Source organism: Tenrec ecaudatus, chromosome 15, assembly GCF_050624435.1.
Source record: "Tenrec ecaudatus isolate mTenEca1 chromosome 15, mTenEca1.hap1, whole genome shotgun sequence".
NCBI classification, from domain to species: Eukaryota; Metazoa; Chordata; class Mammalia; order Afrosoricida; family Tenrecidae; genus Tenrec; species Tenrec ecaudatus.
The window spans coordinates 114,601,006-114,622,954 of NC_134544.1; the positions used below are offsets into that span (position 1 = coordinate 114,601,006).

The window sequence follows — 21,949 nt, forward strand, 5'->3', positions numbered from 1 at the left end:
AACTACCAGCCACACTCTTAGCCACTGCGCTATCCAGGATCCTTGGAGCACTGAATGCTGGGCAAATTCCTCTAACCCTCTGTGGCTTTGCAGTATCTCAGGGTTCCCCACTGACAAAGATAAGATGTTTGGACTGATTGAGACTAAGGGATGTGAGAAAGTAACGATGAGAAACAAGTGACAGAATAAAGTGAAGGCGGGAATAGGGTTGAGGGAAAGGAAACCAAGCAGGCTACCTGGTCCTTTAAAAAGCACCTATGCATTCCCGCGGATGACAGGTTTGACTGTTTGGGTATCTGTTTGTGTTTTGTTGCTTCAGAAACGAATGTGGAGAAAGAACCGATCTTTACATGAGGACAATGCTTGCATCGGAACAGATCTCAACCGGAACTTTGCTTCCAAACACTGGTGTGGTAGGTTATGTTCTTGGAGGAATTCAAAACACCAAACTCCGTGCCGCTGTCAGTGATCTACTTCCAAAATATCAGCGATTGAAAGCCCTGTGGAGCACACTCTGACACACACGGGACACTCCATTCACTGGAGTTGAGTCAACAGCAACTGGTGGAGGTGGTGGTATCTGAATCAGAAATTAATTGAAATTATAAACTGTGTAGGGCTATGCCGTGAGTGAGTGTTGGCTGTTGTTGTTGTTATACACCACCAAGTCAGCTCCCACTCAGAGTGACCCTACACAGAGCAGAAGGAAACACTGCCTAGTCCTGCCCTTATTGTGACGGTTGAGCCATTGTTACAGTCCTGATGGCAATCCATCTTGTTAAGGGACTTCCTCTCGTTCCCTGGTCCTCTACTTCACCACGCACGACTTCCTTCAGGGACTCTTCTTTCCTGATAACATGTCTAACGCATGTGAGATGAGCTCTCACCATCCTAGCTTGTAAGGAACATTTGGATGTACTTCTTCAAAGACAGATTGATTTGTTATTCTGGAAGTCTGGTATTGTCAATCTTCTTTGCCAATACCAGAGTCAACAAATCACTTAACCTATCCTGACAGCTATTCCCTCATCTTTAACATAAGGACTGTCAGTTACTAAGGGTCACATCTTGCTTCAAAATTCTATGATCCTAGAATAATAAGGACGTTACTTTTGGGTCTAATTTAATAAGCAAATAACACCTAGCATTAGTGTGGTGGTACCTCTAACTTTCCATTACTTATGGAAGTGTTTAGCACCAGACTGTTTGAAAACATTTTCTTTTTGTTTACACTGCTGGTATAACAGGTAAGTGCTGGGCTGCTAATCAAAAGTGTGATCAGTCTTAATAATAAGGATAATTCTCATTTATACACATGTAACATTCTGCCAAAGGTTACCACTCCATCATGTCTTTGGAGGGTCACGATTCAATCCATCCTCGTCACAATCCCTTCTTGAAAAGGTGACTATGAGAGATGCTAGAGCTAAGCGCTGTACTCTCTGGCACGGAGCCAAATGCCAGAAACGGGGTTCCCCTTCCCAGGGGGGAGGATCCCTAGTGAAGCAGTGGCTAAAGCACTTAGCTGCTAATCCAGAAGTCAGTGTGTCAGCCGCACCAGCCACTCCATGGGGGAAAGATATGGCAGGTGTCTTCCATAAAGATTGCACAGCAGGTCAAGCGTATACGTAATCGGGTAGCTATGGGTCAGAATACGCACAACAGCCTTCCTTCAGTTGCACTTAAAAATCAAAGAACTCACAGGAACCTAAGGTGATGTAGCCAGTGAAAACTGAGTAAAGGGTCAGAGAAGCACTCAATGTAAAAAGATCTGACTAATCTGGCTAGCAGTTCATAAGTGCCAGGCCGTTTCCATAGTTCATCTGCTAGGCTTCATTTGTGTGGTTTATAGGTGGGCAACAAGGGATTTAGAAGGTTAAATCACTTGGTCAAGGGAGTATATAGTGACTGAGCTGGCATATCAGCTCCAGCTGACTGACTCCAAATTAATTGAAACTTGCATACTTTTCCCTAGAAATGCTACCTTGTATGTGTTTTTGGTAAAAGTTTAAACAATATATTAGCCTCCTATTGAACAATTTGGTTATATTTTATAAATATAAGTTATTGGTTACATTTTCCCCAGTATTTATATTTTTCCCAATGTGTTAGATTTCTCATTATTTCCATTCTAGTTGTTCTGGTTCCATGTATCTAGCTCCCCATCCCCAAATTCCTCCTTTATTTGCTCATCTTTAGTCCTGGGTAAATGTTTGATTCCATTTCAATGATTATTTTGCGGAGAAAAATACTTAGTGGCAAAAATATTTATGTTATAAATATATCATCATTTGGCTGAAAGGTGATGTCTGGGAGTGGTTTGAGTTCCAATTTTAAAGTGTATTCCAGGTGATAGTCTTTGGGGTTATTCTAGTCTCTACTGGTCCAATAAGTCTGGCTTTTAAAAAGAAATTTGATTCTTATTCTACTTTTTAATCCCATTCCACCCAGGTTCATCTCTTCTGGCCCTGATTTGGAACAATCTGTAGTACGGTAGCCAGACACTACCTAGTTCTCCTGGCCTCAAGATAGGTGAGGTCGTTTTCACCAGAATTCCCCAAAGTGGGTGATAGTGCCATCTGGGAGGACTGGAATGAATTAAGGGGGTGCAACAGCAAGTACCTACACTTTACTCTGGGTTATGGAGTATAGTGCAAACATTTTTAATTCCCAGGGGGTATTGAATAATGGGGTTTTTTTTTCGTTTTTTTTTTTTTTTCTGAAAAGGCAGGCAGTAGTCCAAATAACTTTGGGAACCTATGATTGGAGTCTATTAGTCTTATAGACTTGTTTTTCTTTGAGTTGTAAGTTTCCTTCTTTCACTTTTGTTCCAAAAAAATAGAGATTAATCATTGTATCTTAGATGGCTACTCACAAGTTTCTGAGGGCCCAGACTCACCGAACTATGATGTAGAACATTACCTCTATGAATTCCTATTGTACCAATTGAAGGTGAGACTGTAGTCCTAAACCTTTTAACTTACTAAACCAATCCTGTGAGGTAGTTAGTGATGGAGCCAATCATGGGAACAGTTACACTCTGTGGGAGTGGAGCCTATGTGATCTTCATTTGCTGATGAAGAACGACTCAAGATAAGGAGAAACAGCTGCATAAATCTGCGAATGATCGTAACTTGAAAGGTGCAAAGTATGAATCTAGGAAAATTGGAAGTCATCAAAAATGAAATGGAATGTATAAATATTGGTATCCTTGACATTGGGGAGCTGAAATGGACTGGTATTGGGCATTTTGAATTAAAAAATCATATGATTTACTATGCCTGGAATAATACAACCAAGAGGAATGGTGTGGCATTCATGGTCCAAAAGGATATTGCAAAATCAATCAAGAAGTGCAATGCTGTTTGTGAAAGGATTTTATCTCTCAGCCTTCAAGGAAACCCAATCAATACAACTATTATTCGAGTTGATGCACCAACCACAAAAGCTAATAATGAAGACATTGAAGAATTCTACCAACAACTTCAGTTGAAAATTAATCAAATATGCCTTCATGATGCATTGATAATTTTTGGCAACTGGAATGTAAAAGTTGGAAACAAAGAGGAAGGAACAGTTGTTGGAAAATGTGGACTTGGTGATAGAAACAAACCTCAAGATTATGTGATAGAAATTTGCAAAACCAACCACTTGATCAAAGGAAATACTTTTTTTCAACAAAACAAAAGGTACCATACAGACTGACTTCTCCAGATGAACTACACAGAAATCAAATTGACTACCTGCAGAAGAGACCACGGAGAAGCTCAATATCAGAAGCTAAATCCAGGAAAGGGGCTGAATATAGGACAGACCATCAATTGCTCATATGTAAGTTTGGGATAAAGCTAATGAAAATTAAAACAAGTCACCCAGAGCCACAATACCACCTGAGTCTATTCCACCTGAATGTGGAGAACAATTCAAGAACAGATCTGCTGCATTGAATACTAATGACAGAAGAGCTGATAAACTGTGGGAGGACATCCTGAACATCATTCATGAAGAAAGCAAAAGCTTATTAAAAAGACAGGAAAGAAAGAAAATATCAAAGTAGATGTCAGAAGAGACCCTGAAACTTTCTCTGAACTGTAAAGTAAGTAAAGCAAATGGGAGAAATGATGAAGTCAAAGAGCTGAATAGTAAATTTCACAGGGCAGTTCAAGAAGACAAAGTCAAATATTATATTGAAATGTGAAAAGACCAAGAATTAGGAAACCAAAAGGGAAGAATATGCTCAGCATATCCAAAATTGAAAGAACTGAAGAAAAACTCAAGCCTAGTTGCAATATTGAAAGATTCTACAGGCAAAATATTAATGACGCAGGATACATCAAGAGAAGATGGAAAGAATGCAGTCACTGTATCCAAAAATAAAACTAGTTGACTTTCCACCGTTTCAAGAGATAGCATATGAGCAAGAACCATTGGTGCTGAAGGAAGAAGTTCAAACTGCAGTGAATGCATTAGCTAAAAACGAGACTCCAGGGATTAATGGAATGCCAATTGAAATATTTCGATGAGCTGAGGAAGCACTGGAAGCACTTACTCATCTATGTCAGAAATTTGGAAGAAAGTTATTTGGTTAACTGACTGGAATACATCCATATTTGTGCCCATGCCAAAGAAAGGTGACCCAACAGAATGCTCAAACTATGGAACAATATAATGCTTGATGTCACATGCAAGTAAAATTTTGCTAAAGATTATCTAATAATGATTGCAACCATACATTGTTAGAACAGAACAAGGTAATACTGCATGGTTTAAAATCACGAGAGGTGTTCATCAGGGTTGTATACCCTCACTATACTTGTTCAATCTTCTGAGAAAATAATCGGCAAAGCTGGATTAAATGAAGAATTCAGCATTGGGATTGAAGGAAGACTTATTATACCTTGTGATATGCAGATGACACAACCTTGCTTGCTGAAAGTGAAGAGAACTTGAAGCCCTTGATGATGAAGATCAAGGATTTCAGCCTTCAGGATGGATTACAACTCACTGTAAAGAAGACCCAAATCCTCACACTGGACCAGTAGGTAAAATCATGATAAACGGAGAAAAGGTTGAAGTTGTCAAGGACTTTTGTCTTGCTTGGATCCACAATCAATGCCCATGGAAGCAGCTAACAAGAGATCAAAGATGGGTTGTATTAGATAAATCTGCTGCACAAGACCTCTTTAGAGTATTGAAAAGCAAGGATATTGCTTTGAGGAAGAAGGTGCTCCTGGTCCAAGTCACGGTGTTTTCCATCGCTTCAGATGCATCTGAAAGGTGGACATTGAATACAGAAGACTGGCGAAGAATCAATGCATTTGAATTGTGGTGCTGGAGGAGAATATTGAAAATACCATGGACTGCTCAAAGGACAAACAACTCTGTGGTGGAGGAAGTACAGCCAGAGTGCTCCTTACAGGCTAAGATGACAAGAATGTGTCTCACCTGCGTTGGACATATTGCCAGGAGAGACCAGTCCCTAGAGAAGGACATCCCCAAGATACATTGACACAGTGGCTACCACAGTGGGCTCAGGCATCTGAGGATTGTGAGGAGGACAGTGTTTCATTCTGGTATGCCTAGGGTTGCTAGGGGCCAGAACCATCTTGATGGCACTTAACAACAACAACTCAATACAATACATAAAGAAAAGTTTTACTATGGAACTCTGAGTTACAAGTTCTGCCATAAGTGTAGCACAGTGAGTCTCCAGTGTTGTCCCCCATGGGGCCCTGGGCCAGCAAGGGACAGCACGTCTCATAGTGGTCCACTCTGTGCATTGGCTGTTCTGAGTGGGGATAATGTCCTCCAGGCCTGGTGGGCCAGGATGTGCTTCACTCTCTCTTCCTCCCCCTTCATTTGCTCCCATGTGCTCTGATCAGAAATGCTCCTCTCCCCTAGCTGCAGCTTCAGTGCCGTTCTCTAAAGTAAATTCTTCTGGGGGGGAGGGGTATGGGGGCCGAGCCCTCAGGCCCCTCCACTGGCTCCCCTTCACGCTGCATTCACATCCCAGAACACTGGATTTAAGTCTGGTCCCTCTTTCCCTGTGGAGACACAAACAATACCCTCTCACCTGAAGAGGAATTTATCGATTGGTATTGGACATATGGGCTAATCTCGGACTTATGGATTTGAACTGGACTGGACTGGGATGTTTTCTCAATATATAATTGTTCTTTTATATAAAACTCTTCCTTATACACATATGAGTGGCTCTGGATTTGTTTCTCTAGTCTACCTGGACTAATACTATCTGCTTCAGAAAAACCTGCTATTAACAACACACACAGGGTGGCCATGAACATGACAAAGACGAGGCTTTTTACTGCCATGAAGTGCTAGTCTCAGAAACCCACAGGGCCAGATCTACCTTGTTCTATAACTATAAGGTGGCTATGAGTTGGAATTGGCTCAATAGCAGCAAAGCTTCATTTAGGTTTGTATACAGGGGAATACACTTACTTTAAAATACTGTACCAGAAATATTAGAAAAGTACATTAGCAGAGAAAGAATCCATTACAATCTTATGTGCATGAACCCATCATTCTGTGTTATCCATTTTACCCACAGAGGAAGGCGCATCAAGTTTTTCATGCTCAGAAACCTACTGCGGCCCTTACCCTGAGTCAGAACCGGAAGTGAAGGCAGTGGCTGATTTCTTGAGAAAAAATAAGGACCACATTAAAGCGTACATAACGATGCATTCATACTCCCAACAGATATTGTTTCCATACTCCTATAATAGAAGCAGAAGCAAAGACCACAAGGAGCTGGTAAGTGCTAAGTCGTTGTTTTCTTCTTGACATTTGTGTGGTAAAGTTATTAAAAGCAAAGTCTCTTTTCAACCCTAACTCCTGGATAGACTAGGAGAAAATATGAAACAACACTCAAAATATTTTTGGAAACAAAACAAAAACCAGGTCGACTGGTCTCATAGGAGCACTTGTGACTTATGTGTTGGGTTGCTAATGGCAAGGTCAGCAGTTTGAACCCACCAGGCATTCCAAGAGAAAGAGGAGCCCTGCGCCCACCAAGATTTACAGCCTCCAAAACCCAATACAGCAGTTCTACTCTGTCTTCCTATAGGATTACTACAAGTTGAAATCGACTCGGTGGTAGTGAGGGATTTGTTTGTTTGCTGGTTTGATAACGACTGGGAGGACTTTCAAGACTACAGTCCTCAATCACCCTTTAACTCTCTAAGCCATTCCGGTGGCTCAACTTTCAGCCAAATCGTAGACAGACTACAAGTGAGCAATAGCATGTGGGAACTTACAGTGCCGTTAGTAACTACTAATATGTGGGACCACCACAGGTCTGTCAGTGTGTCATACAGGGGTGGCTCATGTGTGGCTGTGATGCTGGAAGCTATGTCACTGCCGTTTCAAATGCCAGCAGGGTCACTCAAAGTGAGCAGGGTTCAGCGGAGCTTCCAGACTAAGAAGAGACTACAAAGAAGGAATCTGCTGTCTACTTTGGAGAAGTAACCACTGAACATCTTATGCATACCACTGGAACATTGTCAGATATTGAACGTCTACAGAATAGAAGCAGAAAGTTGCCAGCGGTAGTGCCTCAGGTCAGAAGGCACCCAAAATATGTCTGAATAACAGAATAATAGGTGAATGGATACATTAGGTGCTATAAGACACAGCAAAAAAAAGGAATAATAATACTATTTAATATAATAGCGAGGGTTCCTGTGGGATAAGGGAGGCCAGGGATAAAGGGGAGCTGATATCAAAAAATGCAAGAAGAAAGAACGTGTTTTGAAAATGATGGTGGCAGCATTTGCACAAACATGCTTGATGTAATTGAACTATGGATAATATCTGTAAGAGGTCTCAATAAAATGGAACAAAAAAACCCAAAATATGACTGAGTAAGAGCTGTCTTCTCAAAGTAAACTATAATGACACGAATGGAGTAAAGCCTATGGTCATGGGGCCTTTGTTTGTTGTTTTAATCATTTTATTGGGGGCTCATACAATTGTATAAAGCACATTTGTATATTCGTTACCCTCATCATTCTCAAGACATTTGCTATCCATGTAAGCCCTTGGCATCAGCTCATTTCCCCTCTCCCTCCCCAACCCCCTCCCTCATGAACCCTTGAAAATTTATAAATTATTTTGTCATATCATACACTGTCCGACATCTCCCTTCACCCACTTTTCTGTTGTCTGTCCCCCAGGGAGGAGGTCACATGTAGATCCTTGTAATTGGTTCCCCCTTTCCAATCCACCCTCTGTCTACCCACCCAGTATTGCTACTCTTATCACTGGTCCTGAAGGGATCATCTGTCCTGGATTCCCTGTGTTTCCAGTTCCTATCTGTACCAGTGTACATTCTCTGATCTAGCCAGATTTGCAAGGTACAATTGGGATCATGATAGTGGTGGTGGGGGCAGGGAGGGAAGGAGGAAGCATTTAGGAACTAGAGGAAAGCTGTATGTTTCATCGTTCTACACTGCACCCTGACTGGCTCTCCTCTCCCAGCAACCCTTCCGTAAGGAAATGTCAAGTTGCCTACAGATGGGCTATGGGTCCCCACTCTGCACTTCCCTTCATTCACAATTATATGATTTTTTTTCTGTTCTTTGGAGCCTGATACATCATCCTTTTGACACCTCATGATCACACAGGCTGGAGTGCTTCTTCCATGTGAACTTTGTTGCTTGTGAGCTAGATGCCCGCTGTTTACTGTCAAGTCTTTAAGACCCCAGCCGCTATATCTTTTGATAGCTGTGCTGGGGGTGGAGCCTTTGGGACCTTCATTTGCTGATGAGGCTTGACTCAAATGAGAAGAAATAGCTACAAGAAATCAACTAATAATGGTGTTGAAGGAAGGCTTATTAACAACCCATGGTGACAAATGACATTACTTGATTTCTGGAAGTGAGAAGGACTTGAAGCACCTGCTGATGGAGATCAAGGACTACAATCTTCAGTATGGATTACAAAGCAATGGAAACAAGACCAAAATCCTCACAATTGGACCACTGGGTCCTAGTATGATAAATGGGAAAAAATTATCGAAGTTGTCAATGATTTAATCTTGCTTGGATCCACAATAATGCTCATGGAAGCAGCATCCAAGGGATCAAATGCTGCACTGCATTGGGTCACTCTGCTGCACACGATCTTTCTAAAGTGCTGAAAAGCAAGGATGTCACCTTGAAGACCAAGATACACTTGACCCAAGCCATGGTATCTTCTGTCGCCTCATGTGAAAATTGGACAATGCTTAAGGAAGACTGAAGGAGGATTGATTCATTTGAATCGTGGTGCTGGCAAAGACACTTAAAAGAGTCCCGGGACCACACCAGAATGACTTGATGTACAAACCTGACTCAACTGACTGGGCCCTGCCTAAAATGCATCTGTGTCCTTGGACTTAGAACGGAACTATGCTGATGTGAGAGGAAACCAAGAATGGCTACCCCAAGGCTCTGGGAATGGCAGCCATTGGAACTTGGTTGGGACCCTGGGATGCATGGGTGTTCAAGGAAAAAGGACCCTAGCACCACCATATAGTTAGTATTTCAATGCTCTGCTTCCATTAATATGACAAGTTTAAATCTGAGAGGTAAGGATCTTCACTTGTGAGAAATGATACAGGAAAATTTCCCCTAGCATCATTCCCATACACAACGTAAACAGAGCTCAATCAATTAAGATTTTAATCTGTACAAAGCAACAACTCATGGATTCCAGCTTGCAGTTGGATTATATTCCCATAAACTCCTCATGAATTTACAGTGCTTTAAATTCTATGCCATTGGATAAATTATTGATGTTATCAGTATAATTGACTATACCTCAGGGGGATGATTGATGAATTTTCCTTTTGATTTTGGTTATTTTAGGGATTGCTTGTTTTTGTATTTTGTTGTGATTGGTTTTCCAGAGTCATTCAGAACCTATGGACAAGCAGATGGGTTCTGAGCTCCCATACAACTCTAGCTTTAATCCAAGAACAGTTAGTTCTTATAACATGACACTGCTCAATACTCGCCTCCATGATGAGATCACTGAAACTAAGGGCACTCTAGCAGAGTGTGAGGAAAAAAGCAGATGGTGTCTAGCTAGTGATTGGAATAGTGTCTGGGGTCTTAAAGGCTGTCTTCAAATGAGGCATTAACTAAGCCCACGTGGAAGAAGCACATCTGCCTGTGTGATCCAAAAATGCTAACAAAATCCAAATATGATGAAGGAAAAAGTATCAGAACTTAAATTGTGAACACACAATTTGTAGAAAGCTATGAAGGGCAGGGGAAGGCCTCTGGCAGATTCCCTCTGGCCACTGGTAGGGTATTAAACGGCTTTACTATCAGACAAAGAGTATTGTAAACTCGATTATGGTGGATCAAACCATGGTATATTATGATACTTGGTCAGTTGACCTCCCTCTTGACTCAACCTGAATGTGTTCTAGGCTCAAATATTTCTCACTTCTTCTACAACATAAATTTCTTTTCTGGCTTTTAACATATTCTTGGTAGTCTTTAATTTCCTCTATTTATTTTTTTTAATTAGGGGCTCATACAACTCTTATCACAATCCATACATATACATACTTCAATTGTATAAAGCGCATTTGTACATTCTTTGCCCTAATCATTCTCAAAGCATTTGCTCTCCACTTAGGCCCTTTGTATCAGGTCCTCTTTTTTCCCCTCCCTCCCCACTCCTCTTTATTTTTTATCTTTATGTTATTATTTTCTTCTTTCTGTTCATTTTGCTTTTGTTCTTTATTGTTTCTGTTAAGTTTCCCAGTTAAAGCACAGAAGGAGTGGACACATAGCGACAATGACTGATGCAATGGTTTATCGGGATTGGGGGCAGTAGGAGGATGGACAATGTAAGGGGAATTGGGGAGCAACTGAAGGCGGAACAGGGAGGGAGCATTAGAACTGATTGTGATGATGTATATACAAGTCTTTTTAAAAGCAATTTATGGAAGTGTATGATATGTGAATATTATATCAAAAAACTACTTGAAAGAAAGAATGAAAGAACGAAAGAACAAAAGAAAGAAAGAAAGAAAGACGGAACTCAACTTATGGCTACCATGGGTAAAGGAGGAAGAGGATTTTCTTAGAGGGCATTGAGTTTATGTTAATGGTGGTGGAATGATTTGGGAAAGGATATCAGTAATGGTTGTTCAACATGGAGAGTTTTAATGAATGGCACTGAATCATAAATGTAGACATTGTGGAATTGGAGAATGTTTTGTTGTGTACATTTTTACCACAATTAAAAAAATAAGTACACACCCACAAAGAAAGTACTGTGGACTGCCAAACAGAACTCTCTGGTAGAAGAACAGAGAGAATGTTCCATAGAGGCAATGATGGCAAAGATTTCATCTCATATACGTTGGACATGTTATCTGGAGATATCAATCCTGGAGCAGGATGGCACGTCTGGTGAAAGTAGAGGGCCAGCGAAAAAGAGAAGGGTCTTCAATAAGATTGATTGACACCATGACTGCAAGGATGGGCTCAACCATAACAATTGTGGGAATGGTCCAGTGTTTCGTTCTATTGTACCGAGGGTCACCATTCGTGGGAACCAATGCATTGTCACCTAACAATAAGAACAACACATCTTTACGGCAGAGCAGAAAGCTGCATCGTTGTCCTGTGGCTCAACTGGTAGATTTGAACTACTGACCTTACCGTTAGCAGTCCAATGCATAACCTGCTATGGCTCCAGGGCTCCCTACAGGTATGTACAGTTATATACATATGTCTTAGGTAGAGATTGAATTTAAAGTTTGAGGATAATTTTGCCAAGGATCAAAGCAACTCCAAATTTTGTCTTTCCAGCACACTATCCTTCAATTCGCATCATAAATGTGCTCTAGAAAAGATTACATTTTTCCAGCAAATTAAATGAAATTGTTCAGCCCATTAGAAAAGTTTGTTTAGAGATATCTAATTATAATTTTCATGAAGCAAAAATAATTGTTTCAGTTCATTTTCCTAAACTTACTTTTAGATAAATCTATGTTTTCCCCAAATATACTGTTTGAGTCAATTAAGGCATGACTTTCTTGTAGAGACCTCTTCTGTCTCGTTTCAAAGTTATATATTAACTAAAACCCCATGTCCCATTGCTTTTAGTCTCTAGTGGCCAGTGAAGCTGTTCAAGCTATTCAGAGTGTGAGTAAAAATATCAAGTATTCGCATGGCAGTGGCTCAGAAAGTTTATGTAAGTATTGTTTCTGGAGATCTTGGGGAACTGTGAGCTACTCAAGAAATATGTGTGTTCACTTTTTCTGTATAAATTTAATTTTTCCAAATGGACTTGTTTCCACATGATTGCATATAAAATGATAGTCGATAACAATTATAAACAGAAGCATACTAGCTAGGACCTAAATTAATCAATGAATTCATGAGTGAAAAGTTAAAGTGGTGTTTTAAAATCCCACTGGTATTTTTTAAATGGTACTTAAAAATTATGCTTCTCTCTGTAGAGTAGAGATAATAAGAGTTGGCATCTGCAGGGCTGGATAGGGCAGAGGTTGTACACTGGTACATATGAGAGCTGGAGGCACAGGGAATCCAGGGTGGATGATACCTTCAGGACCAAGGGTGTGAGGGGCGATGCTAGGAGAGTGGAGGGTGAGTGGGTTGGAAAGGGGGAACTGATTACAAGGATCCACATGTGATCTCCTCCCTGGGGGACAGACAACAGAAAAGGGGGTGAAGGGAGATGCTGGATAGGGCAAGATATGACAAAATAATAATCTATTAATAATCTATAAATTATCAAGGGCTCATGAGGGAGGGGGCAGTGGGGAGGGAGGAGAGAAAAAGGAGGACCTGATGCAAAGGGCTTAAGTGGAGAACAAATGCTTTGAGAATGATTGGGGCAGGGAATGTATGGATGTGCTTTATACAATTGATGTATGTATCTGTATGGATTGTGATAAGAGTTGTATGAGTCCCTAATAAAATGTAAAAAAAAAAAAAGAGAAAAAAAGAAAATGATTAAGGTAAAGAATGTACAGATGTGCTTTATACAATTGATGTATGTATATGTATGGACTGTGATGAGTTGTATGAGCCCCTAATAAATTGTTTTTAAAAAAAGAGTTGGCATCGTGGATGCTGAGGGAAATAGATCAGGTCACAAAGGAATAAAACAAGTGAAAGATGCCCAGGACCAGTGTGTAAGGTTGTAAGGATTGTTCACGATACAAATCTAACCCAACATCCACTGGCATTGAGTCAATTCCAACCCACGGCAATTCTCCCATAGCGCAATTGGTGGGGTCAAATTGTTAATGTAGTCATTTGTAGTCCCATATGTAATCCACTACATCACTAGTGCTCATCTAGGTAAATCTAGAGTATATCAGTGATATTAGATGCCTATGTCTAAGAGAATAACTCAGAATTTGCTATACTTGGATGTCTGTTGTGTGCATCATACTGATAAAAGGTAGGTGGAAAAGCCAACAATGTTATCAGTTAATTTTTGCTGGGAGGTATTTATCGAGGCAGTCTCTGAATGATCCATATGGTTAAGTGCTGGACAACTCAACAAATAATTGGCAGTTCAAACCCACCTAGAGGCAGACCTGCTCCTGCAAAGTCTCAAGCCTTGAAAATCTATGGAGCAGTTCTCCTCTGCGCATATCAGGTCCCCATGACTCAGAGTTGGCTTGACAACTGACAACAGCGTGCTCCCATGGGGAGGAGGACAGACACGGGTTCTGCACCTTTTGGATTGGAAGGAAGATGGTAAAAAGGGAACATGATAAACATTTTATCAGGAGCCACCAATGAAGACTGGTTTATCAAATCCAAGCCATCTAAGAGTAGGCCTGGTGGGGTAGTAGTTTAGACACCAGGCTGGTGGTAACTGTAAGGTCAGCAGTTCATATCCATCAGCCAGTCCATGGGAGAAAGGCTTGGCTTTCAACTCCTCTAGAGAGTAAAAATCTTGGAAAGCCAAAGGGATACTTCTCTCCTGCCCTATAGGTTCACTATGAGTCAGAAGTGAGCCAGTGAGTTAGTTGGCTGAAGTGGTAAGAATGACTTTTACATGTTTAAGTAATTGGCGGGGAGAGGGGATACGACAGAGAATAATATTTTGTGATAAGTGAAAATTACATATTTAAATTTCAGCGTGAATAAAGTTTCTTGGAACCCGACTATTCCCCCTCAACTAGATATTGTCTAAATCCACTTTTGTGTTGCAGCCCTGTGGTCAGTGAGGGAGTGTTGTGTCTGAGTGGGGCCAGTGCTATGGTCCTCTCTCTGCATTGGCTGCTCCTAGCAGGAATGTGGCCCTAGGGGCTTGGTGGGCCAGAATGCAGTTCTCCTGTTCTCTCTCTCTCTTTCAACCCCCTCTCCCTCTTCCTCTCCCTCCCTCCCTCCCTCTTAGTTTGCTCCCTTGTGGTCTGGGCAGTCCCACCCCTCTCCCTGGGCTATATCTGTAGAGCTGTCCTCTGTAGTGCATTCTTCTGGGGAGGGGGGGGTCAATGAAGCTTGAGTATGGGGCCAGGCCCGCAGACCTCTTGGTCAGTTTGTTGCCTCGTGCCGGCATGTTGCCCTCAAGGCTTAACAGATGAAAAATTCTTGATTTTTCTATGTGTCTTAAAAGATTGTGGGTAGGAAAAAAAAAACAGTGAAGCCAGGTCCAGCATGTTCTTTACACAGGATGCTCTATAGGGCTATATAAACAGTCACAGTTGTATTGTTTATAACAAATTGCTTGAGCACCAAATGCTCAAGATTCTAGGATCACCTTCTTGGGGTGTCTTCCTTTTCTCTGCACCCTAACCACTCCTAATAGTCGTAGAATAAACTGGGGTCGTATTGGTCTACATGATGTCTCTCTGTCACTTGGTGCCACTTGTTAACGTTGCGCATGGGCTGCCTTTGCTGATCCAGGTTCCCACCCGGGCACAACTTCTTCCCATTTCAGAGCTTTCTGATTCTCATTCCCTTTCCTACTGCTGTTCCTAAAACACAAGCAGATGCATCTGGGCTGGAGATAATGATAAAGGCAATCCTTTCCTTTTTTATTTTATTTTCAAATTAATTAATTAATTTTTCATCAATCAATTTATTGGGAGCTCCTACAGACATTATAACAATCCATAATTCAGTTACATCAAGCATAATTTTACAATGGCTACCACCATCAATTTCTTTTAAAAAATACTTTTATTGGGGTCTCTACATCTCTTATCACAACCCATACATTCATCCAGTGTTGTCAAGCACATTCGCACATATACCGCCATCATCATTTTCTTTTTAAAAAGAATCATTTTATTGGGGGCTCATACAACTCTTATCATAATCCATACATATATCAATTGTTCAAGCACATTTGTACATTCGTTGCCCTCATCTCATCACTCTTAAAACACTTGCTCTCCACTTAAGCCCTTGGCATCAGCTCCGCATTTTCCCCCCTCCCTCCCCACTCCCCTCTCCTTCATGAACCCTTGATAATTTATAAATTATTTTGTCATATCTTATACTGCCCAACGTCTCCCCTCATCCACTTTTCCATTGGCCATCCCCCAGGGAGGAGGCCATATGTAGATCCCTGTAATCAATTCCGTTTCCGCCCACCATCATCATTTTCAAAGCATTCTCTTCCGACTTGAGCCCCTGATATCAGGTCCCCATTTCATCCCCCTTCCTCCCCTGCCCACCCTCACTCATGAACTCTTGATAAGTTATACATTATTTTTTTCATATCTTACATCATTCTCCATCACCGCTCACCAATTTTTCCATTATTCATCCCCCTGGGAGGGGGGTATATACAGATCCTTGTGATCAATTCCCCCTTTCTCTCCCCAGCCTCCCCGAATCCTCCTGGTATCTCTACTCTCATTGTTGGCCCTAAGGGGTTTATCTATCCTGAATTCCCTGGGTTGTGGGCTCGTATCTGTAGCAGAGTGCATGCTCTGGTCTAATCCAATTTGTACGGTAGAATTGAGGTCATGATAGTGGGGTGAAGGAAGCACCAAAGAGCTACAGGAAAGTTGTGTTTCATTGGTGCTATACTTCACTCTGACTGGCTTTCTTCCCTGTGACCCCTCTATGAAGGGATGTCCAATTGTCTACAGATGGGCATTGGGTCTCCACTCCATGCCCCACCCCCCATTCACAATTGGGTATGATTTTGTTCTGGGTTTTAGATGCCTGAGACCCGATCCCATCAATACCTCATGATTATACAGGTTGGTGTGCTTCTTCCATGTGGACTTTGTTGCCTCTCAGTTAGATGGCTGCTTGTTTATCTTCAAGTCTTTAAGACCCGAAATGCTGTATCTTTTGATAGCCAGGCACCATCAGCTTTCTTCACCACATTTTCTTATGCACCTACTTTCTTCAGTGATCGTGTCCGGAAGGTGAACATCACAGAATACCGGATTGTTAGAACAAAGCGTTCTTGTGTTGAGGGAGTACTTGAGTTGAGGCCCAATTTCCATCTGCAACCTTAATTCTTAACATATACATATGAATACATAGTTCTATTTCCCTTGTTTTATATATACACACACACACACACACACATATATGTACATGCCTGTATTTAGACCTCTATAAATGTCCTTTGCCTCCTGGTTCTCTATTTCCTTTTACTTTCCTCTTGTCCCATCATCATGTTCAGCCTTTATTCGGGTTTTGTAATTCCTCACTACTACATTGCCCTTGATTAAGCCCCACTAGGCATCCTACACCCTTCCTTCCATTGATTTCAGTTCACTTGTTCCCTTGTCCCTGGGTTGGTTTCCCCCACCTCCGTTTTTTTTTCTCCCACCTCCCCTTCGCCCATATCCCCCTAGAACCATTGGTCCCATTGGCAATCCTTTCCTATGATGAAATCAGACTATCACTAATCATTCATACCTTCAGCATGTACCTATATGTATGTGTGTTAAGCATAGAAAAATAACAGGAAAAACACTTGCCAATTTTGATAGAGACTATCAGAAATATTCGTTGAATGAACAATTTGTCCTGTCTACTGTTGATGGATATTTTTCAATATTAAATACTTCAGTAAACATCCTTGTAATTATTCCTGCTTTAGAAAGAGGCAAAATTGATCACATTTACAAATGATATCATTGTTTACCTGGAAAAAATCTAGCAACAATATGAATAATAAAAGTATTCAGAACAAAATATACATAATTACTGATTTTCTTATATATATAATAATCAGATAGAAAATAGGATGGAAGGTCTCATAACGGTATACACACACACACACACACACACACATAGCGAGAGAGAGAGAGAATGGGAGAAATACATAGAAACATATACATGTGGATTCATTGTTAAATGTACATGTATATTAAATGTATATGTTTGTACACATGTGCAATGGTATTGCTATTGTGGTTTCAGTTGATATATGCATGAGTTTATTCCAAATAAAACATCTTTCTACTATCCAGGATGACTTAGATAAGTTCTCCCAGAAAAATCACTCACTCACACTAACCATGAGTTGATTTTGACTCATAGGAGCACTATAGGACAGGGGAGAACTGCTCGTGTGTGTGTGTGTCTATGATTGAAACTGTATTGGACTAGAAAGCTCCATCTTTCTCCCTCGGAGTAGATGGTGGTTTGCATCTGCTGACCTGTGGTCAACTGACCAACACATAACCACTATGCCACCAAGGATCCCTTTTCTCAGTAAGACAAATTGTCTTAGTTTAGTTAGGATGCCTTCCCCCCAAAATGTCCAGCCAAAATTGTGGCTTCTAAGAAGATTTGTAGGACCAGTTAAATTAAAGATAAAGAGGTCAGCTCAGACTGTTTTGAGGGGTACCAACGGGGTAGTCTTGATAGATTTCTTGAAAGACCAGGATGCTCATGGGGCTTATTAGGAAGTTCTATGAAAACTGTGAACGGCAGTGGTAGAAAAAGGCGAGGAAAGTTACACCGAGGCATTTTTAAAATTCAGTCACAATGATGCACCTGTTCATCCTTGAAAGGTAGCAAAGACTTCCCTAGGAGAATTTCATTGGCAAACCTTACCCCATACACTCTACAGCCCTGATCTTGCCCTTAAGATTTATTTTTGTTCCCCAAACTCAGAGAACATTGAAGAGGAATACAGTTTAGTCCAGGGATGTCAACAGCCTGGTTGTCAGACAGAGAGCATTGTAAAGTTGATTGTGCAGATGTTAAAATGTAATATCTAATCATTCATCTCCCTTTTGATATTTAAAACTTGTTTCAACTTTTTAAATACAAAAAAAAAAGTGAAGGGGAAATACACGTGGATAAAGCCTCTGGTGAATCCCCTCTGGCCGTAGACCAGGTTGTAAATAACCTTGCTATTCATGCAGAATGCATTAGAAAGTGGATTATTACAGATGCAGTTAGGTTAAAATTTAACATCTTATTTGATCTTCCCTTTGACAGATTTAAAATTTGTTCTAGTTTTTAATATTTTCAGCTTTTCAAAAACTGATATTTTCTTTGTTAGTTTGGCTTGGGTTTTTTGTTTTATTAGTAATGTTTTTCTGTATATGAAATCCAGGATAGGTAAATCTATAGAGATAATAACTGAATTAGTGGTTGAGGGTATGGCAGGGGAGGTTGGGGGAAAATGAGGAGCTAATAAAGATGAGTACAAGAATTAAAACAATGTTCTAAAGTTTATTGTGGTGAGTAATCCAATGACAAAACAAAGAAAAACCTGCACATACTTTTGTTTTTGATACATGCCATTGAGTTGGATTTGACTTATAGCCAGCGCATGTACAACAGAACAAGACACCGTCTCACAATCACTGATATATGTGAGAGTCCATGGTTGCAGCCACTGTGTCAATTCATCTCCCTGAGAGTCTTCCTCTTTCATGCAAGCCTTCTCCTTTACCCGGTGCAGTATCCTTCTCCACGGACGGGTCCCTATGATGACATGTCCGCAACAGACGAGACAAAGTCTCTTTATCATGCTTATATAGACTATTCTGTCACACAGATGCATTCTTCTGGCATTCCACGGGATAGTCAGTATTCTTTGGCACCTCCATAATTCAAATGCATCAATTCTACTTCAGTCTTCCTCATCTATTGGTCAGCAATGTGAGGCTGCATTGGCATGCATGTGAGGCAAGTAAAAATATCTTGGGTTGGGTCAGACACACCATAGTCCTCAGAGTGACATTTTTCTTTTTCATACTTCAAGTTAAAGAGGTCTTTTACTGTACACTTACCCAATGCAATAAATGCTTCCTTTCATTTGGCTGCTGTTTCCAAGGGTATTGATTATGGATCCCATCCAAATGAAATCCTTGACAACTTGAATCTTTTCTACTTATTTTGGTGTTGTTTATTGGTTCAGCTGTGAGGATTTCCATTTGATTTATGGCTAAGAATAATCCATACTGAAGTTTTGTATATAGTCTTTGACCTTCAGCAACTACTATAAGTCCCCTTTGCTTTCATTTGCATATAACAATAGTTAATAAGCCTTCCTCAACCCAAAAAAGTTCAACTCACTGGTAATCAAAGAAATAAAAATTAAGACAATATGATGATGTTTTTCAGCTATAAAATTGCCAGAAATTCATTGTTTCTATGGATGGTTTGGGAGGGGAAGTAGACCTATTCATACCTGGTTACTGGAAGCATAAATTTTAAAGGCTACTTTGATGTATATATGCATCATATATATAATTTTAAAAGTATATATCCTTAGACTAACAATTCTGTTTTTGCAGAATTACAGTTTACTCTAAGGAAATACAAAAGCAGCTATGTGTGAATAAAGATACTTGTTGTAAAGTTCTTTATATCATCTATATTAGAAAAAATCTTAATATTTCCAGATAAATGAATAACTGTTTAAATCAATTATATCCAGTTTTACTATGTAATCATTAAAATAGTAATGTATCTTTGAATGAATTAATATATAGTTGGTCCTTATAGATGATTTATAGAAATTTTACCAAGCAGCATGCATAATGTGATCCCATTTATGTAGGTAAGACTTAAATATATTAATATATGTACTAAAAATATAGAAGGAAAAAAGAGTGATTTTCTTACACAGTGGTTCTCAAACTTCCTAATGCAGCGACCCTTTAATACAGTTCCTCATGGTGTGGTGAGCTCCCCCACCAACCACAAAATTATTTTCATGCCTACTTTATAACTGTCATTTTGCTACTGTTATGAATCGGGCGACCCCTGTGAAAGGGTCGTTTGAGTCCCAAAGGGATACCGACCCACAGATTAAGAACCGCTGCCTTAGGAGTTCCTCAGTGGTCCAAGAGGTTTGCAATTAGCTACTGACCTGAAGGTGGTGGTTGACCTTAGAGGAAAGCCCGGGGATCGGCTTCCTTAAGGATCATAGCCAAGAAAATGCCCAGCAGTGCTACTTTACTCACCCACATTTGCCATTGTGTTAGACAGGGTTCTCTAGAGAGACAAAACCAGATTGCTGATAATTATATATATATTTATAAAGATACATATAGAACACAAGAAATGAACTGTTAAATTAAATACAGATAGATATATAATACAAGAAATGAACAGTGAAATTATAAAGCAGTACAAATGGCTCAGTGCAACTCACTCCCATGAGAGAATTGTGAGACACTGGCAATCCTTCATGTCTTGAGGACCGTCAGGTAGTCCTCTGTAGAGACCTAGGCTATCCCAGCACAGGCAACAAACAGCAAGGCAGGTCACCAACAGTCAGTGCCCAACTCCAGAGATGTACATTACAATTCTCTGGCGAGGCAGGTCTTAAAGGTGCCTCAAATTACAGTGACAGTCCACAGGTTAGGTGTCCCACAGGTAGTGTAGCTTGCAAACTGAGGCACAGAACAAGCCAGGCAGCCACACTGGTCTGAAAATCAAAGAGCAAGAGACAAGAAAGGTGAGGCTCGCTGAACCATTGATCTCTCCGCCCTTCAATTAATCCCACATGTGTTTATCGGCCAGGCTGGCATAATAAACTATCTCAGCCATTTGGGATTGACCCCAGGGCAATGTGATTGTTTCCCCTTCTCTTCTTCGTCACTCCTTGGTGGGTGCTCTGAGGGAGCAATGGTTAAGCCTAGGTTGCTAACTGCAAGACTGGAGCTTACCAGTTGCTCCACAGGAAAAACAGGTGTCAGTATGTTTTAGTCATGTTTCCGCCCTTGGGAACCCGCTGGGGCAGTTCTAGTCTGACCTACAAGATAGCTAGGCATCAAAATCACTCTACATAAAGACTGGTCGTCTAGAGAAACAAATCCAGAGACACTCATAGGTGTATAAGAAAGAGCTTTATATAAAGACTCCACCCCATTCACGCAAGTTCACAGGAGATTATGTAACTGACACAGTAGGGATATGAGTAATTTTTATTTTCTCCCTTTTCCATCTCCATTGTCTATAAGTAACTTAAGTTTTATAATACAGAAAAACAAAGCTATATAGATTTTTAGAATAAAAAACCCATTTTGTCAGCCAATTTAAAATACCTATTTAAAAATATAACTTATGCTTGTAGATCTAGCTCCTGGAGGTTCAGATGACTGGATTTATGACTTGGGCATCAAATATTCATTTACAATTGAACTTCGAGATAAAGGCACCTTTGGATTCTTGCTGCCTGAACGTTTCATCAGACCAACCTGCAATGATGCTCTAGCCGCTGTGTATAAAATAGTCCAGCATGTCATTAGGAATGTTTAATACCTTTGATTTTATCGCTGTTCCCATACTTTAATTTACTGATTCCAGCAAAACCAGATAATTGTATCAGTCTCCTTTTAAATTTTATCAAGGTTGGTTAAAAAATGTTCCTTTTTTGGGGGGGGGGTCAAAACCCAAAATAAATGGCTACTTTGAAATTAAGACAAGGGCTTCTGTTTTTCCACTTTTTTTAAAATGTAGGGGGTCTGGATTGTTTTCCTTTGATTCACAATGTT

The 21,949-nt window shown here is 40.4% G+C and overlaps 1 protein-coding gene across 1 annotated transcript in view; it reads left to right on the forward strand.

Annotated features, from left to right (window-relative positions):
• Positions 1-21,713, forward strand: part of CPB2 (carboxypeptidase B2) — a 49,465-nt gene extending 27,752 nt beyond the window's left edge. Inside the window, exons 8-11 of the mRNA XM_075532841.1 lie at positions 320-413; positions 6,572-6,774; positions 12,132-12,219; positions 21,529-21,713. Of these exons, the coding sequence (XP_075388956.1) occupies positions 320-413; positions 6,572-6,774; positions 12,132-12,219; positions 21,529-21,713 (570 nt within the window). The remainder of the gene's footprint in view (positions 1-319; positions 414-6,571; positions 6,775-12,131; positions 12,220-21,528) is intronic.
• The last annotated feature ends 236 nt before the right edge of the window (positions 21,714-21,949 follow it).